Source organism: Marmota flaviventris, chromosome 12 (genome assembly GCF_047511675.1).
Source record: "Marmota flaviventris isolate mMarFla1 chromosome 12, mMarFla1.hap1, whole genome shotgun sequence".
In the NCBI taxonomy this organism is placed as follows: Eukaryota; Metazoa; Chordata; class Mammalia; order Rodentia; family Sciuridae; genus Marmota; species Marmota flaviventris.
Genome location: NC_092509.1, coordinates 36,363,401 through 36,384,931, shown reverse-complemented (window position 1 = coordinate 36,384,931; position 21,531 = coordinate 36,363,401). Strand labels below are relative to the sequence as shown.

The window sequence follows — 21,531 nt, the reverse complement described above, 5'->3', positions numbered from 1 at the left end:
GTATCACTTTTCTATAGAGACAGATTCCTAATACACATTCTTCTAATCAAGTTGGTTTTTTTTTTTTTTTGGTTAGAACTCAACAAATATGTAGAAACTTATTTAAGTGTATTGCACAGTATGCCAACTTTTTATAACCTGGACTGCTATTGTTGATTTTGTGTGTGTATTTGTGTGGGGTGTGTGTGTGTGTGTGTGTGTGTGTGTTTAAGCTTATTTTGGTTCTTGAATCAGCTGTTGAAAATCTTTAAATTATCTTGAACTTCTGTTCAAGAAAAGCTGCAAGATCTCATTCAGATCATGTAGCCATTTCATTTTTTTCCTTTTTATGACAATGCAACTTTAATGTGAGTTTTCTAGTTCTTCTTTGTTTTATTCTAAACAATCTAAAAGAAAAACAGGAGGATCAGAGCTTACGTAATTCGTTTATGGTTCAAACTTGGTAAACAAGATGCTAGCATGATCCCTATGACACCATTCTTTTAGAGGAAATAGTGCACTTAACCTGTTAAATAGAAGCAAATGCCCTACTTAGCTTGTTTTGTTTTAAGATGTAGTAAGATTGTGAAAACACGTTTATAGTATTTTTTACATATCACACATATATGTAATATTAGTGCCTCTGAGAGAAAAGGCTGCAAACTTGTGCATTGTCAGCATATGAAGTCGGCTGTGTGTTCTCTCATGAGTAACAGCCAATGCAGTGCTGCCCCAGCTTTGTGCTTGTTAATAGCTCAAGATATAAAAAGCAAATATGCCTGTAGCAGATCTCTTTTCCCCCATGGGGAATGAATCAGCTGAAACTTTCTTTTTGTATGGTATAATTTTGCTTTATGGTGGCTTGAATGGGGTAAGTATATTCCTTATGTTGGAATTTAAATCATTTCTGTTTAATATGGAAGCACATAAGACAAAATGCTTAAGTGATATGTTACTTGTTCTCAGAATAAAATTATAGGCCAGTTTCCAGTGGGATGGGCTAATAAAACAGTAGATTGGCATTCAAATCAAAGCCTGCCATTTATTAGTTTTCTTTGTTGAAGAGTTATTAACCTCTCTTGACCACCTTATTTATTAAGTGGGCATCTCATAGTACTATTTTGGAGATTTGCTGGGGGATGTATAATATTAAGTACATCTAATAGTTTAGTAAAAACTACTTCCCTCCATTAATCGTGCTGCTGCGGCATATCCCTATCTTAATTATTACCATTTCTTTGAATTTTAAGTGACCTCATTGATATAAGGATAAATAATACAGAGGAAGTTCAAACTGGGAGTAGTGGCTCATTCCTCTAATCCCAACAACTCAGGATGCTGAGACAGGAGGATAGTAAGTTTGAGTCCTTCCTTGGCAGCTTAGCAAGACTCTGTCTCAAAATTTAAAAATAAACAAATAAATAAATAAAAAGAGTTGGGGAGGTAGCTCAATGGTTGAGTGCCTCTGGATTCAATCTCTAGTACTGCCAAAAAGAGGGGAGGGGGGACAAAGAGGGGAGGAGCTCATTCCTTTAGAGGTTTACATGCCTCTTAGTATTATTATTTGGAGTTTGCCATATTCATAACAACCTTGTATTCACATATTTACAAGATGTATTAAATGATTTTTAAAGATTGCTTTGTGAGCAAAAGAAAAATGGCTTCTGACCAATGGTTTTCAGTTCTCTTGATGACCACTTTTTCATTTTAATGCATAATGTGACTAGAAAATATAGGCTGATTTGTTGGAAAATTCAGATCCCTGCCAAGGCCACTGACAAAGCTCTTCTTTTGCCTGGAGGATATCATTCTCTTGGTAGAAATTGTGAGTGGCAGGTCAGAAAATATATAGCTATTTTCCTATTGGTGAAAAAGTGTGTTTTTTTTTTTTCCAAATGAGATTTTTCTTTGAAGGCTCGATAGTTTAAAAAGGATTCGTTTTAAGTTGAAGATTTTACTTATGTGATTAATTTTTTTTATTGGTTGTTCAAAACATTACAAAGCTCTTGACATATCATATTTCATACATTAGATTACTTATGTGATTATAAAATTCTTTTTCCTGAACAGTTTACTGAATTCTCTTAATGTGATAGCTGAATAATTTTCGTTTCAGAAACAAATCTTCACCGAATTTTATAAAGTACTGTTATGTCTTTTTGCCTAAAACTGCAACCCCAATTATTCCTTAAGTTTCTCAGCTTGATGGAAATTAAAGAGAAAAATCTGAATTTTCTCTTAGAATTTAAAATCCTAAATGTAATTTTAAATATATCATAAGGAAAAGATAATTTTTTATTTTTACAGTTAAAACAGAAAAGAAGACGGTACAATTTAGTGATGATGTTCAGGTAGAAACAATAGAACCAGAGCCGGAACCAGCCTTTATTGATGAAGTAAGTGATTTCCTTGGTAATAGTGGTTGGTACTTTGTACTGAAACTGGAATTTTTAAAATAATTAATTAGTTGAGTAATCTATTTTTTGTTATAATAATAACTTAAACAACATAGACAAAACACAGATTGCTTTTGAAATTTCCTCTCCAGTCCCCCCCCCCCCCTTTTAATCCTATCAGGACCTCATTATTTTAGGTTCCTGCTTTATATTTCATGGATATACTCTTGATTTTTTTAATTCCTCAACTGATGCGAAGTTTCTAGCTTTTCTTGCTAGTACAAACAGTGACATTTTTTCAACATTTTTCTTGGTGTTTCTTTTAAGATGTACAAGAATTGAATTGCTGAATTAAAAGATCTGTGTGTTTTACATGTTGATACTGCCAAATTTTTCAGCAAAATGGGATTTTTACACTCATTGATTTTTATGCAAGAGTACCTGTTTTCCAATTAGACCCAACAAGCATAGTAAGATTGTTTTCACATTAGTGAGAAAGGCACACTTACTGTATGAATTTGTTGAATAAGCCAAACTATTGTTTCTAAAGATTAAATTGTCATTAAATTACTATCTCATTTGAATAAATCATGGTTTCTTCTTGGATTGAACACATTTGAGATTTTGGGAAAAACTTATGCTAACTTTATGTTAAATGTCTCCATGTCATTGTTATTATCTGTAAATGCTTACTTTCAGTGACTTCTTTGAAAATGCAGTGTCAATTTGGTGGCAGTCATTTTTGGAGCCAATAATAGTGCCTAAACTTGTATTATTAGGATTTAAATATATTAGGATTTAAATATAGGCTTTTCTTAAATCACAATATCCTGTTTACATAAGTTTTTGCTGAATTGAAGGATCTGTGTGTTTTATATGTTGATACTGCCAAATTATTCAGCATTTTTTAGCATTCTTTTAGGGGAGATAAGAGCACAAAATTTGAAAAGTGTTCTTTTAGAGAAATGGTGAAATTTCTGTGTATTACATATAAGAAAAAGAAGATTTAAATTGCTTACTTTTTCAGCTTTAAGCATGTTTGTAGTTGTCTTTTCCTGTTTAAACTTATTAATGTTATTTCCTTTTTTTGGAAAACAGTATTAACATAGCTGTGTTAACTTAATAGTACAATATTAAATTATGGAACTTTCAAGCCATATAGAATATTACCACCTGCTGGCCAAATTTGTAACACATCTACATTTGTTTACATATTTTCTTTTGTTACTTTTGTGCTGTCATAGAATTGAGTAACCTTGGTAGAAACAATATGGCCTGCAATGCCTAAAATATTTACTCTCTGGCCCTTACAAAAAATATTTTCTGATCCCTGGTTATAAATCATTTTAGAAGAATCTTTTCAGTTCTTTCTCATTTTCTATAAGCACTCTTTCCTAAAATTTATTAAAGTACTGACCCTGACACTGTAGGTCATTTCTTTTTCTCCCCTCCTTTTATAATTTCCCTTTGCCTTTGTACAGAAGAAAGCCTTACCCCTGGCTCATCCTGAACTTTACTGTGGTGCATTGCCCTACAGTATAAAAATTTACAGGGACCATTTCAAATATTGGAGTTGGTGTTAAGAAAGTAATGACAAATGACTGAGTAAAATAGATCAGATGGTTTTATATATTTTGCTATGGAAAAAGAAAAAAAAGTTGGAGGAACAAAATGAATTGTCAACTAGTAGATAATTAAACATAATTTTTAATGATAAGCCACTGTAATCCCTGGTGTTAAACGCAGAGGATACTATAAGGACTTAATGATCATGCTGTAAAGCTTCTATTTTATGAACAAAGTTTTTTGTCACTTCTACCTGTAAAAACAAAAAATAGGAATGGAATCAATGCTTATTGCTGGATTATTTTATTTTCTAAAAGTTGAAATATGTTATTTTGACTCATAGTAATAGTAATCATTAACTCATACAGATGAATTTAATACTTGGAGCATTGTCAGTTTATATACATAATTTTATTGTGAGGAAATTTGATATAGTCATCAGTAGATGACTTTCAGTTATATTACACTAGGATAAAAATTTGTAGGGGTGGGGCCCAGTTTGTGGCTCAGTGGTGGAGCGCTTGCCTAGCATGCGTGAGCCACTGGGTTCGATCTTCAGCACCACATAAAAATAAAAATGAATAAAATAAAGGTATTGTGTCCATCTACAACTAAAAAAAATTTCAGAAAAATTTGTAGGGGAAATTGAGTGGAAATCTGATGAGTTTAAAGAGAAAAATAAACAATTTGAAATTCCTAACAAAGACTAGTGTTTTATTTATTTATTTTTTTGTGGTGCTGGGGATCTAATCTAGAGCTTCATAGGCAAAACACTTTAGCCCTGAGCCACATCCCCAGCTCTAGACTGTTTTTTAAATGCATATGTATAAAAGCAGAACTGTTTTATTTAAGATGCCAATATTTAATGACCTGGCAGTCATATCTTTTGTATTATTTTAAACTTGAGAAAAATGAAAAGTCATCTCTAAAAGATGTAAATGTATTTATAGATAGTTTAGAATTCTTTTAGGGGAGATAGGAGCACAAAATTTGGAAAGTGTTCCTTTAGAGAAATGATGAAGACTGTATTAGCAAAAAAGAATCAGGAATAAATATTGTCAGGAGGAAAAAAGTAAAAAAAGGAAAACGCAAAATAAATCCTTAGAGCTCTGCTTACAAGAACAGCTGTAATAGAGCTGAGTGAAGTATTCATGACTTGAGTTGTTAGTCATAACAACCATCTTGAGAGGGATATTACACCTGCCTTGTGTCTAAGCTGCAGCAGCTACAAAGCAAAGTGAAATCCTCTATCATGATATAAAAGATTGAAGAACTCACACATTTAAGTTTAAATGTGGTTCTTTTCTTCTAATTTTATAGAATATCTGTTAAAATACATAGGGATAGCATTCAACTGTTTGACTACACATGGTATTAAAGATAATACATGGGATAATAAAACATAAAAGCAAAATTGAAGTTTCTATAACTTAATGATGAAAGTTTTATGTCCCTTATCTAGTTAAATAAGTGAAAACATAATGTTTCATAAAGTTCAGTTGTTTTTTATATTAACTACTTAATTCTTGTAGGATAAAATGGACCAGTTGCTACAGATGTTGCAAAGTACTGACCCCAGTGATAATCAACCAGATCTACCAGAGCTACTTCATCTAGAAGGTAAACCTGTTTTCAGTTTACCTTGCAAAGAGAATAATTAGAGGTTCTATCTATTGTTCTGTTATAGACTTTTTTTTTTTTTTTTCTTTTTGGTATTGGGGATTGAATCCAGAGGCGCTCAACTACTGAGCCACATTGCCAGCCCTTTCTTATATTTTATTTAGAGACAGGGTCTCACTGAGTTGCTTAGGGCCTTGCTAAGTTGCTGAGGCTATCCTTGAACTCACCATCCTCCTGCCTAAGCCTCCTGAGCTGCTGGGATTACAGGTGTACACCACCTTCCCTGGCACTGTTGTAGAATGGTTTTTAAGAATGATTTTAAACAAAGCATTTCTCAGTCTTCCTTGACCCAGTCTTACTGTTTTTTTGGTGTGATACTAGGGATTGAACCTACGGGTGCTCTACCACTGAGCTACTGAGCTGCATCCCCAGCTCTATGTATGTATGAATTTTTATTTTGAGAAAATAAAAAAAGTCTTTCTAAGTTTTTGTAGCAGGCCTCAAACTTTCAATCCTCCTGTCTCAGGCTTCCTGGGTCACTGGGATTGCAGGCTTATGCCACTGTACCCAGCTTTACTCTGATTCTATAAAATGCAGTTTAAACCTTGGGTAGAGTTTGAATTCTCATACCTTTTTATCCAAATTAAACTTTTAATTCAATATTCTAGAATTTTATGAAATTAAAAAATTCTTAATTTTGAGATTAGTATTATAGATTAAGTTGTCACTGTCATATTCTGAGAAAATGAATTTTGGATTCTGTTGTCTAACATTAATTAATATAAAGTTTATTGCTCTAAATTAAATCTTTTATTATTAAAGTTTTGTAATTATGTATCAATGGTTCAGTTTCTTTTATTGCATTTTCTTATTTCTTCAAATCTTGTTATATTAGCAATGTGTCACCAGATGGGACCTCTCATTGATGAAAAGCTGGAAGATATTGATAGGTAAAAGAATATGGACTATATCTGTATTGTGTATATTTGTCCTTAAAACTGTCTCTATAAACTTCAGAGTGAGCTCTATTTGCTTTCACAGGAACCACTCCTTTTTCAGTTGTTTTCAACTAGATGTGGGGAATTGGACTCATTTGCCCTTTTTAAAAGTGAGGATTTAATTGAGTCTCCATATATATATATATATCTTATTTGTTAGTATATATATATATATATATATATATATATATTAACAAATAAGATTTAAGTAGCCTAGTGCAGTCATCTTTGCTAAAGTGGCATTACCAGAGCCCACAAATGATCCATTTATTAATAATTGGGGAAATCTTAAGTATTTCAGAGTACCGTCAATTGTAATAAACTGTGTTTCCCCTCAGCACAGTACCTAAATCTTAAACGGTTTTGGTTGCCTCAGCACTAAAATACAAGATAATTTTACCTAGGTTGAATCTTTAATAATGTGTACCAATATTAAATTTTGCTATTTTGATATGTCATAGTTTAGAATATTTTATCATTTAAGCAGTTATGTTTCAAATTATTGTGTAATGTTTCAGGAAACATTCAGAACTCTCAGAACTTAATGTTAAAGTGATGGAGGCACTTTCGCTGTATACTAAATTAATGAATGAAGATCCCATGTATTCCATGTATGCAAAATTACAGAATCAGCAGTATTATATGCAGTCATCTGGTGTTTCTGGTTCTCAGGTATGCTTTTAAAAGCTCAAGAATATTGTTTTAACTTCTCTAATGCATTTGAAATTGCTTATAAAGTATGAAATTTTCTAAAAGTAATGTTTAGAATGAGAATAAAGTTTAATACAATTTTTTACTCGGTGAATGCAATTTATAATATATTAAATATACCAGTAGTTGTATTGCTCTTATATAGCAATAGGCAGCAGAATCAGCCATCAATCTTTTTATTTTACTTTATTTTAAATAGTTATTTTGGTTCTACTCTAGACCATTGAATAACAATCTTTAAAGTTGAGGACCTAATATCTACATATTTTTAAACTTTGTATATAATGATTTGGTTAAGAACTGTAGTTTTATCAAATCGACCCAAATTTTTAATTATTACTAAGTTCTTCTGAGTATCTAATGTTTTTATTTTACAATGACCTGATTATGCAAAGTGTTCTTATCACAAAAATAATAAAGAGAGTACCAGGGAACTTTTGGATTGTTGGATGTTCATAGCATAGATTATGGTAATGGTTTCACAAGTATGTACTTATCGCCAAACTCCTCAAACTGGGTACACTACATAAGTAACAGCCTTTTGTATGTGTTATCTTAATATTGTATTTTTTTTAAAAACCCACAAATTAAAATATACCATTTTCAGAGATGGGAAAATTCTCTTAAATATCTAATGACTTTTAGTAATACTTAAAAGGAAAACTTAAATGCAGTGGGAAAAATGGAATTGAAAAACTGTTAACCAACAAAATGTAATATTTTCCTATGTTTTTTAAAAGCTGCTTAAATAGGGAATTTCCCCCTTTTTTTTACATAAAATGCATATATTGCAATGTAGACCCCTTTTTTCTCTTTTCATCTGAAGCAATTGTTTAAGAGCCCTTTTTCCATAAATTCAGCAATTTCCAGGTATAAGGAATAATCAGCCAGATTCTCTTTTGTTTACAAAGATTTATCACAAACTTTGTTCAGAATTTTTTTTTTTTTTTTAAATGGGCCATTTTCCCTGAGATGAGGGTCTAGCACTACCTGGAACTAACAGCCAAGCCCTAGAAAAATAAGGCTAGATGATATCTTCTCAAGGGAATTCAGTTTGAGTCAGGCAAAAAAAGCAAACATTCATGAAAAGAAAAAAGTAAAATAGTTATATGAGCTGGTAGAGCTATGTTTATAATGAAGACCTTTTGGATTCTGATATGGTATGTGTTGTGGTTTAACAGAAGTCCATGATGATTATTGTCCTTGCCTCTTGGTGGTTGTCATATTGATTTAACACATAGTAACAATATTCTTAATACATTTATTTATTTTTATGTGGTGCTGAGGATGGAACCCAGTGCCTCACCTGTGCTAGGTGAGCACTCCACCACTGAGCCACAACCCCAGCCCACAGAAGTTGTCTTTTAAAAGCGAATACTATAGAAAATTAATAATACCATGTTTAAGACTTTTGATATTTAAAAACTTCAATCTCTTTAGACTGAAAACAGTACAATTTTTTAGATATAGGAGTAAGCAAATGAATCCAGCCTGCCTCCTGTTTTTGTTGTTGTTTGTTGGTTTGTTGTTTTTTAGATAACTTTTATTGGAACATAGCTATTCTCGTTGTCTATTGCTACATCCTATATCTGTAGATTGTAGTTGTTGTGACAGAGGCTGTATGACCTACAATCCTAAAATATTTGCTACTTGGCCCTTTATAAGAAAACATGCTGACCCCTGCTTTAGAAAGTTAACTTGCTCACCTTTGCTTTATAAAGTTAAGTTGCTCTAGGTTCAATAAATTGCAGTTTAGGAAATTTATATTATAAATAGAGTTTATGGCATTGTAGTCTCCTAAAATGTGCCTCCTAAATGTCATTTTGGATTCCATATTATCATACAAAATATTAAGTATATTTAATAGAAACATTATTTTAGTATAAAGTTTCAAGGTAATTTCCTTTAATGCTTCTGTATTGCAATAAATAATAGTTCAGGTAATGTTTAAAAACAAAAATCCTCAGCTGTCCACATCACTAAAAAGTGTTTTTTATAAAATGCTTGTTGACAGAAGTAAGTTTTTAAAAAATGATTCCAGAGAAATAATATGTGTTCTTTTTGTAGCTGAGTTCCTCTTCAGAAAATATTTGGAATGTGTGTGAAGGTTTTACGATCAAGTATGTTTTCTCAATAACCATCCTAGGTATATCCAGGGCCTCATCAAAGTGGTGCTTACCTGGTTGCAGGGAATGCCCAGATGAGTCATCTCCAGAGCTACAGTCTTCCTCCAGAGCAACTGTCTTCTCTCAGCCAAGGAGCAGTCCCACCATCTGCAAACCCGGCCCTTTCTAGTCAGCACACTCAGGCTTCTTACTCAAAGTAATTTGATATATTGACTATTACTTGTGATTTTGCTGTTAAAATTCTTTAATTGCCTCCAGTCATCAGTAAGCATAGATCTGAATAAGAAATCTCAGGTAGAGGTCATCAGTGTTGCCAGACAGCCCCATTTGTGGTGTTGAGTGGATTTTATAGGAACCCCTTTGATACTACAGTATCAGCTACAAGCCAGTCCATTGACTGAATAACTCACTCAACTTCTGTATTTGGGGGGTAGTTTTGTATTTTTTGTATTCCTATAAGTGGGATATTTTTGTGATTTTGAGTCTATGATGATATTTGATAATTTATTTAAAGAAACTAATTTGTAACTATAATTTATCATTTTCCCACAAATTTTATGTAAAATCTAAATTCTGTTATTGTTTTGGAATATACACCCTGGGCTATCTCTTTAAGTAAGAAAATATTTCCTTATTTTTGTATTATATTGGAATTTGATTTTCATTAAAGGGGGTACAACATTTGAAAAGAAAAGATGAAAAAAAATGATTTGCCTCTGTGGTTCTTGAGGCAGATAGCTAACTGATTATGCGATGACAGAGGCCCAGTTCTTTTGGCATTTACTTGTATTCTCTGTCATGTAGTTAAATCATTATGAATTTTTTAAATATTTTATGTGTGTGCTTGCTTTATTGGGAATCTAAGCAGAAGTCTTCCCCTTGAAACAAATAAACTTTAAGATAGTTTACTAGCATGTATTCTACAAGTCATGATATCCTGATTTGTGTAACAGACATTTCTAGGTGACCCACGCATAATTTCTAGAAACCTTTCCATCAGTGTCTATAGATATGTAATACCCTCATTATTGTAATATTCATCCTCAAAGAGTCACATGTTGGAGAAGCTTGGGAATTTTAAGGAATTATCCTACTGTCACATCTAGTATTCCAGAGTCACTTAAGGTCATGGGGAGGCTTAACATGGGATGTTTAGTATCTGCCAGGCACTCTGTTTTATGTTTTACATATATTGATTCATTTGCTTCTTGTAATAACGTAGGGGGAAGCTATACTAGTATTTCCCATTTATTAAATGGGAAACTGAGACGGAGAGATGGGTCTAAGGTCCTACTTAACTTCAGTTCAAAGCAAGGCCTTCTGGCTCCAGAGCTTAACACACGTGGCCTCTATACTGTGATAGTGCAATATTGTGGTTCCTATTGGTATAAAAAATTTGACTTACTGTAATATAAGTATATATCACAGTGTAATGGACTGATAATAAGTGATGCATATAGCAAACTGGCAGATACTAAACATTCCATTAATATTAGCTTTTACTGTATTCATTCTAACTATATACTTCCTTATTTTCAATTTAAATTTTCCCTGTCTACCCAGTAGCCTGGGACAGAACTCTGCATTTCACCCAGTATTTCTTTTATGTCTGCTCACCACTTTTCCCTATCATAATACCCAACATAAAATTATTTGCTAATTTCCTAAGTAACTCTTCCCTATTAATATCATCATATCTTGCAATTAAACACTGTAGAATTTCTTGCCTAATCTACATGGTTCTTTGGCTTCTAATCTTGCTTCTGTAAATTTATCTATCCTATTTCCATTTAAAAGTTCTTTATGAGCTTTCTCAGTATTAAGAGTTAAGCTGCTTAGCATGCTCCTAGGACTACATGTTCTTCAATCCTTGTCAGTATCTCCAGGTGTACCTTCAATCAGTTAGTAACAGGGTAATTCCCAGCACACATCAGGCCTTTCACACTTTCCATCTTTGCTATACCATGCATACCATGCCATTCCATTCCAGCATTATCTTTACTCTTGTTAGAACATCTTTCTTACTTTTTTCTCCCCCTTCTGATCTAGAATAACACAACTTGAGTTATTTTCTTGGAAAACTTATTCACCTCTTTAAACAACTAAAGAACTGTGTATATATCTTTATTTATAACTTATGTTGTAATAAACTACATATTTTTATATGTTTACTTCTGCTAAATAGGAAGCGTTTTGAAATTAAGAAACTCTAAGTAATGTTTTTATGTCAGATGTCTGCCATACATACACTGATTTGTCCCTGAACCTCATTTTAGCAGAAGCAAATTAAAAAAATAAACAAGCTTTGCTGCCTTATAAAGTCATTTACTATCACTTTAAAATACTACCATCTCTACAAGTAACTTTTGAGAACTGAATCAGAGCTACCTTCTCCAATGAATAATAAGATAGCCCAAGAATGACAGAAGTCTGAAAAACTGAACTCTGAAACCAAAATTATCTGTGGAAGAATTTTAAAAAAAGTATTTTTAGATGTGTACTGAAGATCAGGGAAAACAAAGAAACAAACCCTGCCTGTCAAAAACAACAAAAATTCTCATTGGCCTTAATTTGCAACTAGAAAACTCAAGTCAAATATGCAGCACACTTCAAGCAAGTAGACTTCTAACCTTGACTCTCACTTATTCCAATTTTGTTATATTACATTTGCTCTGCTATCAGTTTTCTTATTTCTATACTGAAACACTAGGCAAACACATTTTTGTGTGTACACTTATGTATATATGTATATATGTATGTATATGTATATATATGGTACATTTATACATAGATTCTTAAATTGCCTCAAAGTTTTATGAAACCCTTGTAAGGAATAAAGGAATACACCTCACTGGCTTAATATAGCACCTGAAATTGTCATCATTAACACTTAAACATTTATTTTTCAAATATTTAGCAGGTTCTTATACAGTATAAAACTGTGTCCTGTGCAGTGTGACTGTAAAAGATGAAAGAGACTCAGTTCCAGTTCTTAAGATATTATAATTTAGTAGGGATACATACAAGTAAAAAGGAAACTATCAGAGAATATACAATGATAGTTATACATTCAGGGTCCTCTGATGGTACACAGGAGGAACCATGCCAGAAAAGTGGGAAATCAAGGAATGTATCCTAGTGAAAATGAAGGTAAGCTAAGAATTAACTAGAGAATAAACAAATGAGCCCAGCCAAGAAGGCAGCTAAATGTTTCAATGACATGTTCTACAAAAAAACACCCGTTGAACATGTACTCCTTCAGAGATGGCATTAATAGCTATACTAAAAATTGATAGGGTCAGACTCTGTATTAACAGTTTCACATATGGGGTATAGTCAGATCTGAATAGGTAATGGTATAGTTGATAAATGTGGTGGGGTGGTATATAGGTGGTCTCTCTTATTCTGTATTTTTAGGAAAATAGAGAAAATAGAGAAATGAAACAATCAGTCTTTCATTATCAGTAGTCCATTGGAATTATTCTTGTCAGGAACAACACCGATGATTTCCATATCACCAGATCATGGGGTCAATTTTGTTTTTGTACCTAATTTTACAGTTTATTATTTCTTTTTTTTGAAATACTATTATAGTTGGTCATGACCATTATGACCATTATTTTTCTTTTATTCACTGCTACTACTGCTCAGTTTCCTTGGCCTTGCTCCTGTTTATCTTATCTTTCAGATGTGTAGGGCTGACCAGATGGACTGCTTTTTTCTCTGCCGCACTGTATAGGTTAGCTCATTCAGCTCTGTGACTCTAAGCACCATGTATATGCTTGATGACACTCAAATGTTTTTTCTACTCTTAACCTCTCCACTGGACTCTAGACTTGAATATCTGACTGCTTAACGTATCATGTTTTCTTGTATATTTTCTAGACCTCTCACTTCAAAACCATTCTTGGTTCTTCTCCTCTTCAGTGAATGGCCATTCTGCCAGTTATTTTTACTAAGTATAAAATCTCAGGCATTCCCAGTTACTTTGTTCATTATTATATTTTGATGGCATGATCTTCAAAATATGTGAATGCCCTTTTCTTCCATCTCCACCCTGGCTTTGACTGTCAGCTCTCACCTGGAAAAATCTAATAGCCTCCACTGTTCTTGCTTCTGTCCTAGTTTCAGGGTGAATCTAAGTGATATTACATCACCCATCTGCTCAAAACCAACCAATGTCTCTCCATCTCATGTTATAAGCCAGAATCTTCGTGGCCTTCAAGGTACTATATATGCTATAGCCCCTCAATTCTGCTATCATATCACTCTTACCTGTGCTCACTTGGCCATAGGCCTCTTGACCTCCTTGCTGTTCCTTGAACATGTGTGGTGTTTTCTCTCCTCAAAGGCTTCTTTCCTCTATGCCTGAAACAAATTTTTCCTTGATAATTGATATGGCTCCTTCCCTTCCTTTATTTTAGGTCTTTGTTTAAATACTTCTGTTTTAGTCAGCTTTGTGTCATTGTGACCAAAAGATCTGACAAGAACAACACAGAGAAGGAAAAGTTTATTTTGGATCATGATTTCAGAGGTCTCAGTCCATAGACAGCCAACTCTATAGTTCTTGGTCCCAGGTGAGGCCGAACATCATGACAGAAGGGCATGGCAACACGGAAGCAGAGAGGGAACCCTGCTCACCAGGGACAAAACATAAGCTCCAAAGGCAGGCCCCAGTGACCTACCTCCTGCAGTCACACCACACTTGCCTATAGTTACCACCCAGTTAACCCATATCAGTGGACTAATCCACTGACCAGATCACAACTCTCATAATCTAATCATTTACCTCAAGACATTCTTGCATTGTCTCAAACAGGAAAGGCACCACATATCCAAACCATAACAATTGCTCTATCTGAAAGGCCTTCCTCTACCACCATACAGAAACTAGAATCACTTGCTTCAGGACTTTTAGTCCTACTAACAGACTCTCTTCCTTCTCACAGCTCTTATAACCCATTGGCTTCTCCTGCTAGAGTGGAAGCTCCATGATGGTAGTGATTTATTTTTATTCTGCAGCATCCCAGTGTCTCAAATAATAATGTCTGACATCTGTGTCAAATGTTTAAACAGTTATCAAAAGAATTTAAATGGGGGCTGGGGTTGTGGCTCAGCGGTAGAGTGCTCACCTAGCACGTACGAGGTCCTAGATTCGATCCTGAGCACCACATATAAATAACTAAATAAATAAACAGACGAATGAATGAATGAATGAATGAATGAATAAATAAATAAATAAAGGCATTGTGTCCAAGTGCAACTAAAAAAGAAGAAGAATTTAGATGAATGAGTGTTTAACAGATAACAGGCTTTACTGTTATCTCTTAATGGCTGTATTTTGGTAGTTAGCTAATTGGATGTTTTTCTCCCTCCACAGTGCAATGGTTCAAGGAAATACATATCCCAACCAGGCTTCAATATATAGTCCTCCTCCCACTGCTACTGCTGCAACTGCTGATGTCACTATATACCAGAATGCAGGAACTAATATGTCCCAGATGCCAAACTATAATTTAACATCGTCAACCCTGACTCAACCAGGAGGCAACCAACAGCCTCCTCAGCCACAGCAACCATATTCTCAGAAGGCTCTGCTATAGGACCCAGTGTTCCTCTTTGTGGCAGATATCTGCTAAATGCCACTGACAATGTTATGAGATTCGTTAATTAAGATTTGTTTATCTTCAGCTTATAGGAATCTATCTTGGTCAACAAGTTCAAATATTCAAGAAGGTAGAACTCTCTTCAATTTGCACTGACTTTTTAGACGGTCACCCTCCGCCAGAGGAATGAAACTACTTAACAATATTTGATTCCTTTCATAATATGAAGAATTGATACAAGATTATATGTCTTGTAAAATTACCTGGTCTGCAAAATGTCAAACTTAACAAAAACTGTCGTGGCAAATGTTATGTATATATATTGATATGTAACTCTATTAGTGGCCATTTGAATCACAATGGTGATCATGTGAATATATTTAACACTGTGTTAAATTAATTTACATTGCTATTTTATTTTAATCATGAACAACTACCTTGTTTCCTAATGTTTTGTGTAAATTTAAGATATTTACACTGTCCTTTTAAACTGCAAGAGAACAAAGTTGTAGCATATTTACGTGAAGGCATTGTTGTCTGTGTTTCAGTTTCACATTAAACTGAACCTTCCTTTTCCTAATTGTGATCTAAACTTGTGTAAATTATGTCTTTCTGTAGCCTCTGCATACTACTGGCTGTCATCACACCAGCGTACAGTAGCTAAATTTTTGGTGCAGTTATAGCAAATGATGATGTTCCCTTTTAGACTTTTACTTTTTGGCATGATATTTCAGATATGTGGGACCCTGAGACAAAATTAAGTAGGATTACATTCTTTACATCTTATTTTTAAAGAAATAATGTTGTTTTACTTTTCCTAGTTGAAGATAGTAATTAGGTTTTTAAGCTGTATACTGTGTTTATTGGTGGCAGTGACACCAAAGATAGAGGCAATGAATAGAAATTTTTTAACTGGAAAGAAAACACTACATTTTCAAAGTCTCTTGTAATTGTTTAGGATACAAACAAAGTTTGATTCACTTGTCTTACCCCACTGCTAGACTTTTAAATATGTCTTTAACATATTGTATCCTTGAATTCATCATTAAAATGGATATAAGTAGCTGTTTCAAAGTAATTTTATATTCCTGGCTTTGCTTCACAGTTTATGTATTTATTATTACCTTTCAAACTGGAGTTTTTAGTTTTCTTCTGTCTTTTAAAGTTCTAATGAGTGATTTTGGCTTTGTATTTGAGAGTATTTTTGAATATATTCATACGAGGAATGTTTCCACTGACATTTTAATCTTAAATATTTAAAACTTCACTGGTTTTACAATACTATAATTTAACAATATTATTTAAATACCTGTTGAGTTGAGTACATTTAATGAATTAATAGGTTTCATACTATAAGTGCAAATTGGATTTGTACTAAACTATTGCAGTCAGGTAACTTGTTTGCTTGTTGACAAATGACTACATCATTGGCAGATAATCTTAATGATGATTAATTCTACAGGTTTCTATTTAAAGCATCATATTCAACTTAAATGTTTGACTCTGGTAGTGTGTTTGAGTTTAGAGTGTGTTGCTCTCAAATAATAATTTTCAATTTTCAATTCCGACTTCACACCTTAACTAGTTTTTATAAGTTGCTTTTGATAAACTTTGTTAAACAGATGATAATCTTTTTCATTTCAATTTGAATATTATGTTTTTCTGATAAACTTTTTCCCACGTCATTGTATTTTTCTTTCTTTTGATGAATTCCTGTTTAAAACTGTATTCTTTTCCCATTTTAATTTTGATATCTTTTATGTTACAAAATCAGTTAAGTATTCTCTATCCTTTTTGTCCTATAAAAGTCAAAGAATGATGAAATGAAAAAAATACCCTATTTCAATGTATATATATTATTTTTTACCTATTGGTTATCAGGCTTAGGGAGACTTAAATGATGAGGGCTTAAAACATACTATATTTGTTTGTGCCTTTCATTTATTAAGAATTAAAATATCAGGTAAAAACAATTTCAATGAAAATGAAACGCTAGCTTTTCCATCTTTGAAATGACATGACAGAGGTGGAAATAGGAAGGGACCAGCTAGAATCACAAATGATTTTGTTTTGAGACCTTTGTGTTTTGCAAAATTTCTAGAAATCTTTATTACTAGCAGTTTTTATTTTAAAGGGGTAGAATTATCTATAAAATGAACTAATTTTAATGTAAACTTCTGTGAAGCAAATTTTATTTTTCAGTTTATCTCTTTTATAAAGTTTGAGATTTGTTTCCACCAAAGTAACAACTAAGTGGAAAAATCCAATTCAGTTACTATGTAGCATTAATAGCCAACAGACCCTATGGCTAATTGGATATGATAATATATCAGTACCTTAAACCTACTAAGAGTTATTTGGTAATACATCCTTAATATGATGCAGTCTTTTCCAACTTTGTGGTCTTCCTTCACTATGCTCTCTCGCTTCTCAGTGAGGGACCATCTTATGTGCCTAGAGATGCACTTCATCTTAAATGCTTCTGGAACTTCTTTTCTATACCTCTTAGTTTTTGTATTTAAAATTGTTAATAGACCATTAACTACCATTCATTTCTGGTAGATATGACTTTTATATGTGACAGTCTAATTGAGCTTGAAAGTATCTTTTGTTCAAGGCTTCGTTTGTATAAGACAAATCATTGCCCTATCTGCTAAATTATGCAACTATAAAAATTATAGAAATTATTTTCCAAAATGAGGTTTATTGGTATAATTGGTCAAATTTTTATCTAATATACATTAAAATCACTATTTTCTTCTTCTCCTCTATTTCCTTGTTTTGCTTACCAGTTATACTAATAACCGTAAGTTCTTGTTGTATCATTTTAAATATTAATACCAAAACTGTAGTTTAAAATTTTCACTCTAGTGTCCTTTCCCAATTTTTTTTTGGTTTGCTTTTTGGTTTCAGGTTTTTATTTATTTGTTGTTGTTGACTAACTGTTTATATCCCTTAGATCTTACATTCAATTATCTTTTATTTTAGAAGAGGAGTAGGAATTACTGTATTGGTCCTTTGAAATATCTAATAGTATGAAGGGTGCTTTTCCCAACAATTTTTTTGTATTGAGAATTTTTAGACCTACCAATAGATTTGAGAGAATTATACCTTGAACAATTAAACATTCTTCATCTAGATTTTGTAATCATTAGCAACTTGTTTCCTTATATATATTTATACATGTATAAATGTGTACGTATAAATATACATATTTACACATTTATATATGTATATGTAGATGGATGTGTCACTCCCACACACTTTATTATGTAGCTAGCCAAGTTGTTGACATTGTAAACCATACTCCTACATACTTTATTATGCCTCTCGTAAGGATAAGGACAGACTCCTAAATAACCTAAACCTAATATCACATCTAACCTAACAATTCTGTAGTATTACCAAATGTCCCAACTGTATAAGTGAGTGTGTATGACTTATATACAGGAACGTATACCATTATTTTTTGTTCTTTTTTTTTTAAGAGAGAGAATATCTTTTGTAGATGGACATAACATAATGCCTTTATTTTTATGTGGTGCTGAGAATCAAACCCGGGTCCCACCCTTGCTAGCGAGCGCTCTACCGCTGAGCCACAATCCCAGCCCCTTTTTTATTCTTTATATGGTGTTATTTAACTTGATGCTGTATTTTCATTGTAGTGACTATTATATATTCCTAAGAGTTAACAATCAGAACCATTTGATTTATGGTTCAAAAGAAAGAAACAAATATTTTCATGATTATATCAGAAGCTGTTCTCATAAATGAACATTGTTAACCTTAAATTATTTGTATATGCTGTATAATAGACTCTAACCTTAGGCCATTGACATTACTGTAGCTCATTATAGTTGTTTTTCTGTTCTTTATTTTCAGTTGTGTTCAGAGTAACTGAAGAAAGTTTGTTTTTCCCCCCTCTCCAAAACAGCTCCTCCCTTTCATTCAAGCCTAAATCATTTTTTTTCTCAGCTCATTCACCCACTGGACTTACTCTAGCAGAATTTTGTGTAATTTTAGAAGTACAGTCAGCAACTATAGGGCTATATTTTTGGATACATAAGTTTTGGAATGTTAATCTTAAAACTTATCTATAATTATACCTTCTGTTAAGAAGGGAGGGAAAGTTTTTTCTTTTTAAAAGTTCTAATTGTGACTTAATTTTCTGCAAGTTGGTTACCAAATTGAAAGCAAGCTGAGTAAAATGTATAAACCACAGTCCAGGTAGAAATACATACGAGTCAATAATGTGTAGGACCTTAAATTATTTCAGTTGGTTAATGGCTTTATAAAAAGATATATAATAAATACTTGCAATCTATTGTTTCTGTGGCAGGATATGTAAGGTTTTTTAGCTTCAAGACGATTATATTTCTTGCTACTCTAAAGAGAGACAGTAGAGAAGGTGTTTTTTTTTTTTTTTTTAATTTTGCATATAGTATTATCTGTTAGGTAGGTAACATATCAAATAGGAAATTTGGTAAAATGTACATAGGATATGGTTTTCTCTAAACCGAAGAACTTAAAGTTTCAGGATAAGTACTTTTGATATTCTGTAATTTTAAAAGGAACGATCAACACCAAAGAAGTTGGTGAAAGTGACTGAAGAAGTTGTAATCAAGAATATAAAATCGAGCTGGGCACAATGATGATGCCTGTAATCCCAGTGACTTGGGAGGATGAGGCAGGAGGAGCACAAGTTCAATGCCAGCCTCAACAACTTAACAAGGTCGTAAAAAACTTGGTGAGACCCTGTCTCACAATGTAAAATAAAAAGCGCTGATGGTGTGGCTCAGAAGTTAAGCTTCCCAGAATTCAATCCCAGTATCAAAATAAATAAATAAATTGATCCAGGCTCTACATCATCTACTTCTGTGGCCAAGGCGCCTCTGAGCAGCCTATGTCTCCTGGAAGCTGCAGGTGTCAGGAGATCCCTAGGGAGGACACTGGGTCATCCTAAAATGCAAAAACAAAAAGGACTGTAACATAACCTGTCAATTTGAGCCAGGCAGAGCTGCAGCTCTGCAGCTATACATATGTGGGATATTTTTTAATAGCCATTTTTGCTTTTTAAAAACTTTTTTTGTAGTTATAGATGGACAGAATGCCTTTATTTTATTTATTTATTTATTATTATTATTTTTTAATGTGGTGCTGAGGATTGAACCCAATGCCTCATGCATGCTAGGCAAGCACTCTACCACTGAGCTACAGCCCCAGCCCCATATGTAGGATATTTTAGAATTCATTGGCCTTTTAAGATGTGGCTGTGAAGTTTATCTAGGAAGAATGGTCTTTTTTGGATCCTTACTAGATGAATGTTTACTTACACGTAATATAGAAAGTCTTCAGAAACCTGGCTTCTATAGGAAGACCGAAACATTGCAGGTCAGAACAAAAATTCTGGGGAAAAAGTAAGGTGCATACAAAAACAGACCACATGAAAGTGGAAAATGTGAAGAGAAGCCATGTAAGTTTAAACCACACAGGAAATCTATTATTTTACAAGTACTCAAACATAAATGATTATGTACACTGGAAAAGGACCTTACAAATGTTTAAGTGGGAAAAAAATTCAGTTTTTTCAGTTCTATTCCAAAACATGCATGTAATACTGGAGAGAAGCCGTATGCATGTATACAACATGCTAAAACCTGCACTAGTTCTGCTTCCCTTCATAGACATGAACAGACTCATATGAATGTAAACATGTGATAAAGCCTTCACTTGTTGGAGATAACGTCATACACGAGAGGATTCACATAGGAGAAAAGTACTATGAATGTAAACAATGTGGGAAAGCCTTTTTCCCATCACCTTTAAGTGCATCAATGACATCATACTGGTGAGAAGTCTGATGCATGTAAACAATGTAGTAATGCCTTCTTTCCTACTGCTTACCTTCACATGCATGAAAGAACTTACACTGGAGTAAAGTCCTATGAATGCAAACACTGCAGTAAAGCCTTACAGAGTTTCAAATGAGAATAAGCTCATACTGCAGCAAAGCCTTACGAATGTAAACAATGTGGGAACGCTTTCTCAGTCTGCTTACCATCAAAAAATATGAAAGAATTTATACTGGAGAGAAGCCTTATGGGTATAAACAATGTGGTAAAGCCTTTGCTTATTATTTCCCTTAAAAATCCTTGAAAGAACTAAGTTGAGAAAAGATCTATGATTGCAAACAATGTGGGAAGGCCTTCACTTGTCACTGTTTCTTTCAAATACGTGAAAAAACTCATACTGGAGAGAGACCCTATGCATGTAAACAATGTGTTAAAGCCTTCACCGTCTTCAATTTGACTAGACAATATGAATGAACTAATTCTGAATAGAAGTTTATGAATGCAAATAGTTTGCTAAAGCCTTCAGTAGTCCACTTATCTCCAAATACATGAACAAACTCAGAAGCCCTATGAATGTGAACAGTGTGGTAAAGTCTTCGCTTACAGTTACATTCAACATCAGACAATTCATACTGGAGAGAAGTCCTTATTAATGAAGGTAATGGGAGATAATCATG

General features: G+C 33.2%; 1 protein-coding gene across 3 annotated transcripts in view; it reads left to right on the top strand.

Annotated features, from left to right (window-relative positions):
* Window positions 1-16,080, top strand: part of Stam (signal transducing adaptor molecule) — a 65,912-nt gene extending 49,832 nt beyond the window's left edge. For all 3 annotated transcript variants that reach the window (XM_027928634.2, XM_071599860.1, XM_071599861.1), the window contains 6 exons: window positions 2,287-2,375; window positions 5,474-5,561; window positions 6,457-6,511; window positions 7,078-7,231; window positions 9,417-9,592; window positions 14,777-16,080. In XM_027928634.2, coding sequence (XP_027784435.1) covers window positions 2,287-2,375; window positions 5,474-5,561; window positions 6,457-6,511; window positions 7,078-7,231; window positions 9,417-9,592; window positions 14,777-14,999 — 785 coding nt within the window. In that variant the 3' untranslated portion in view covers window positions 15,000-16,080. The remainder of the gene's footprint in view (window positions 1-2,286; window positions 2,376-5,473; window positions 5,562-6,456; window positions 6,512-7,077; window positions 7,232-9,416; window positions 9,593-14,776) is intronic.
* The last annotated feature ends 5,451 nt before the right edge of the window (window positions 16,081-21,531 follow it).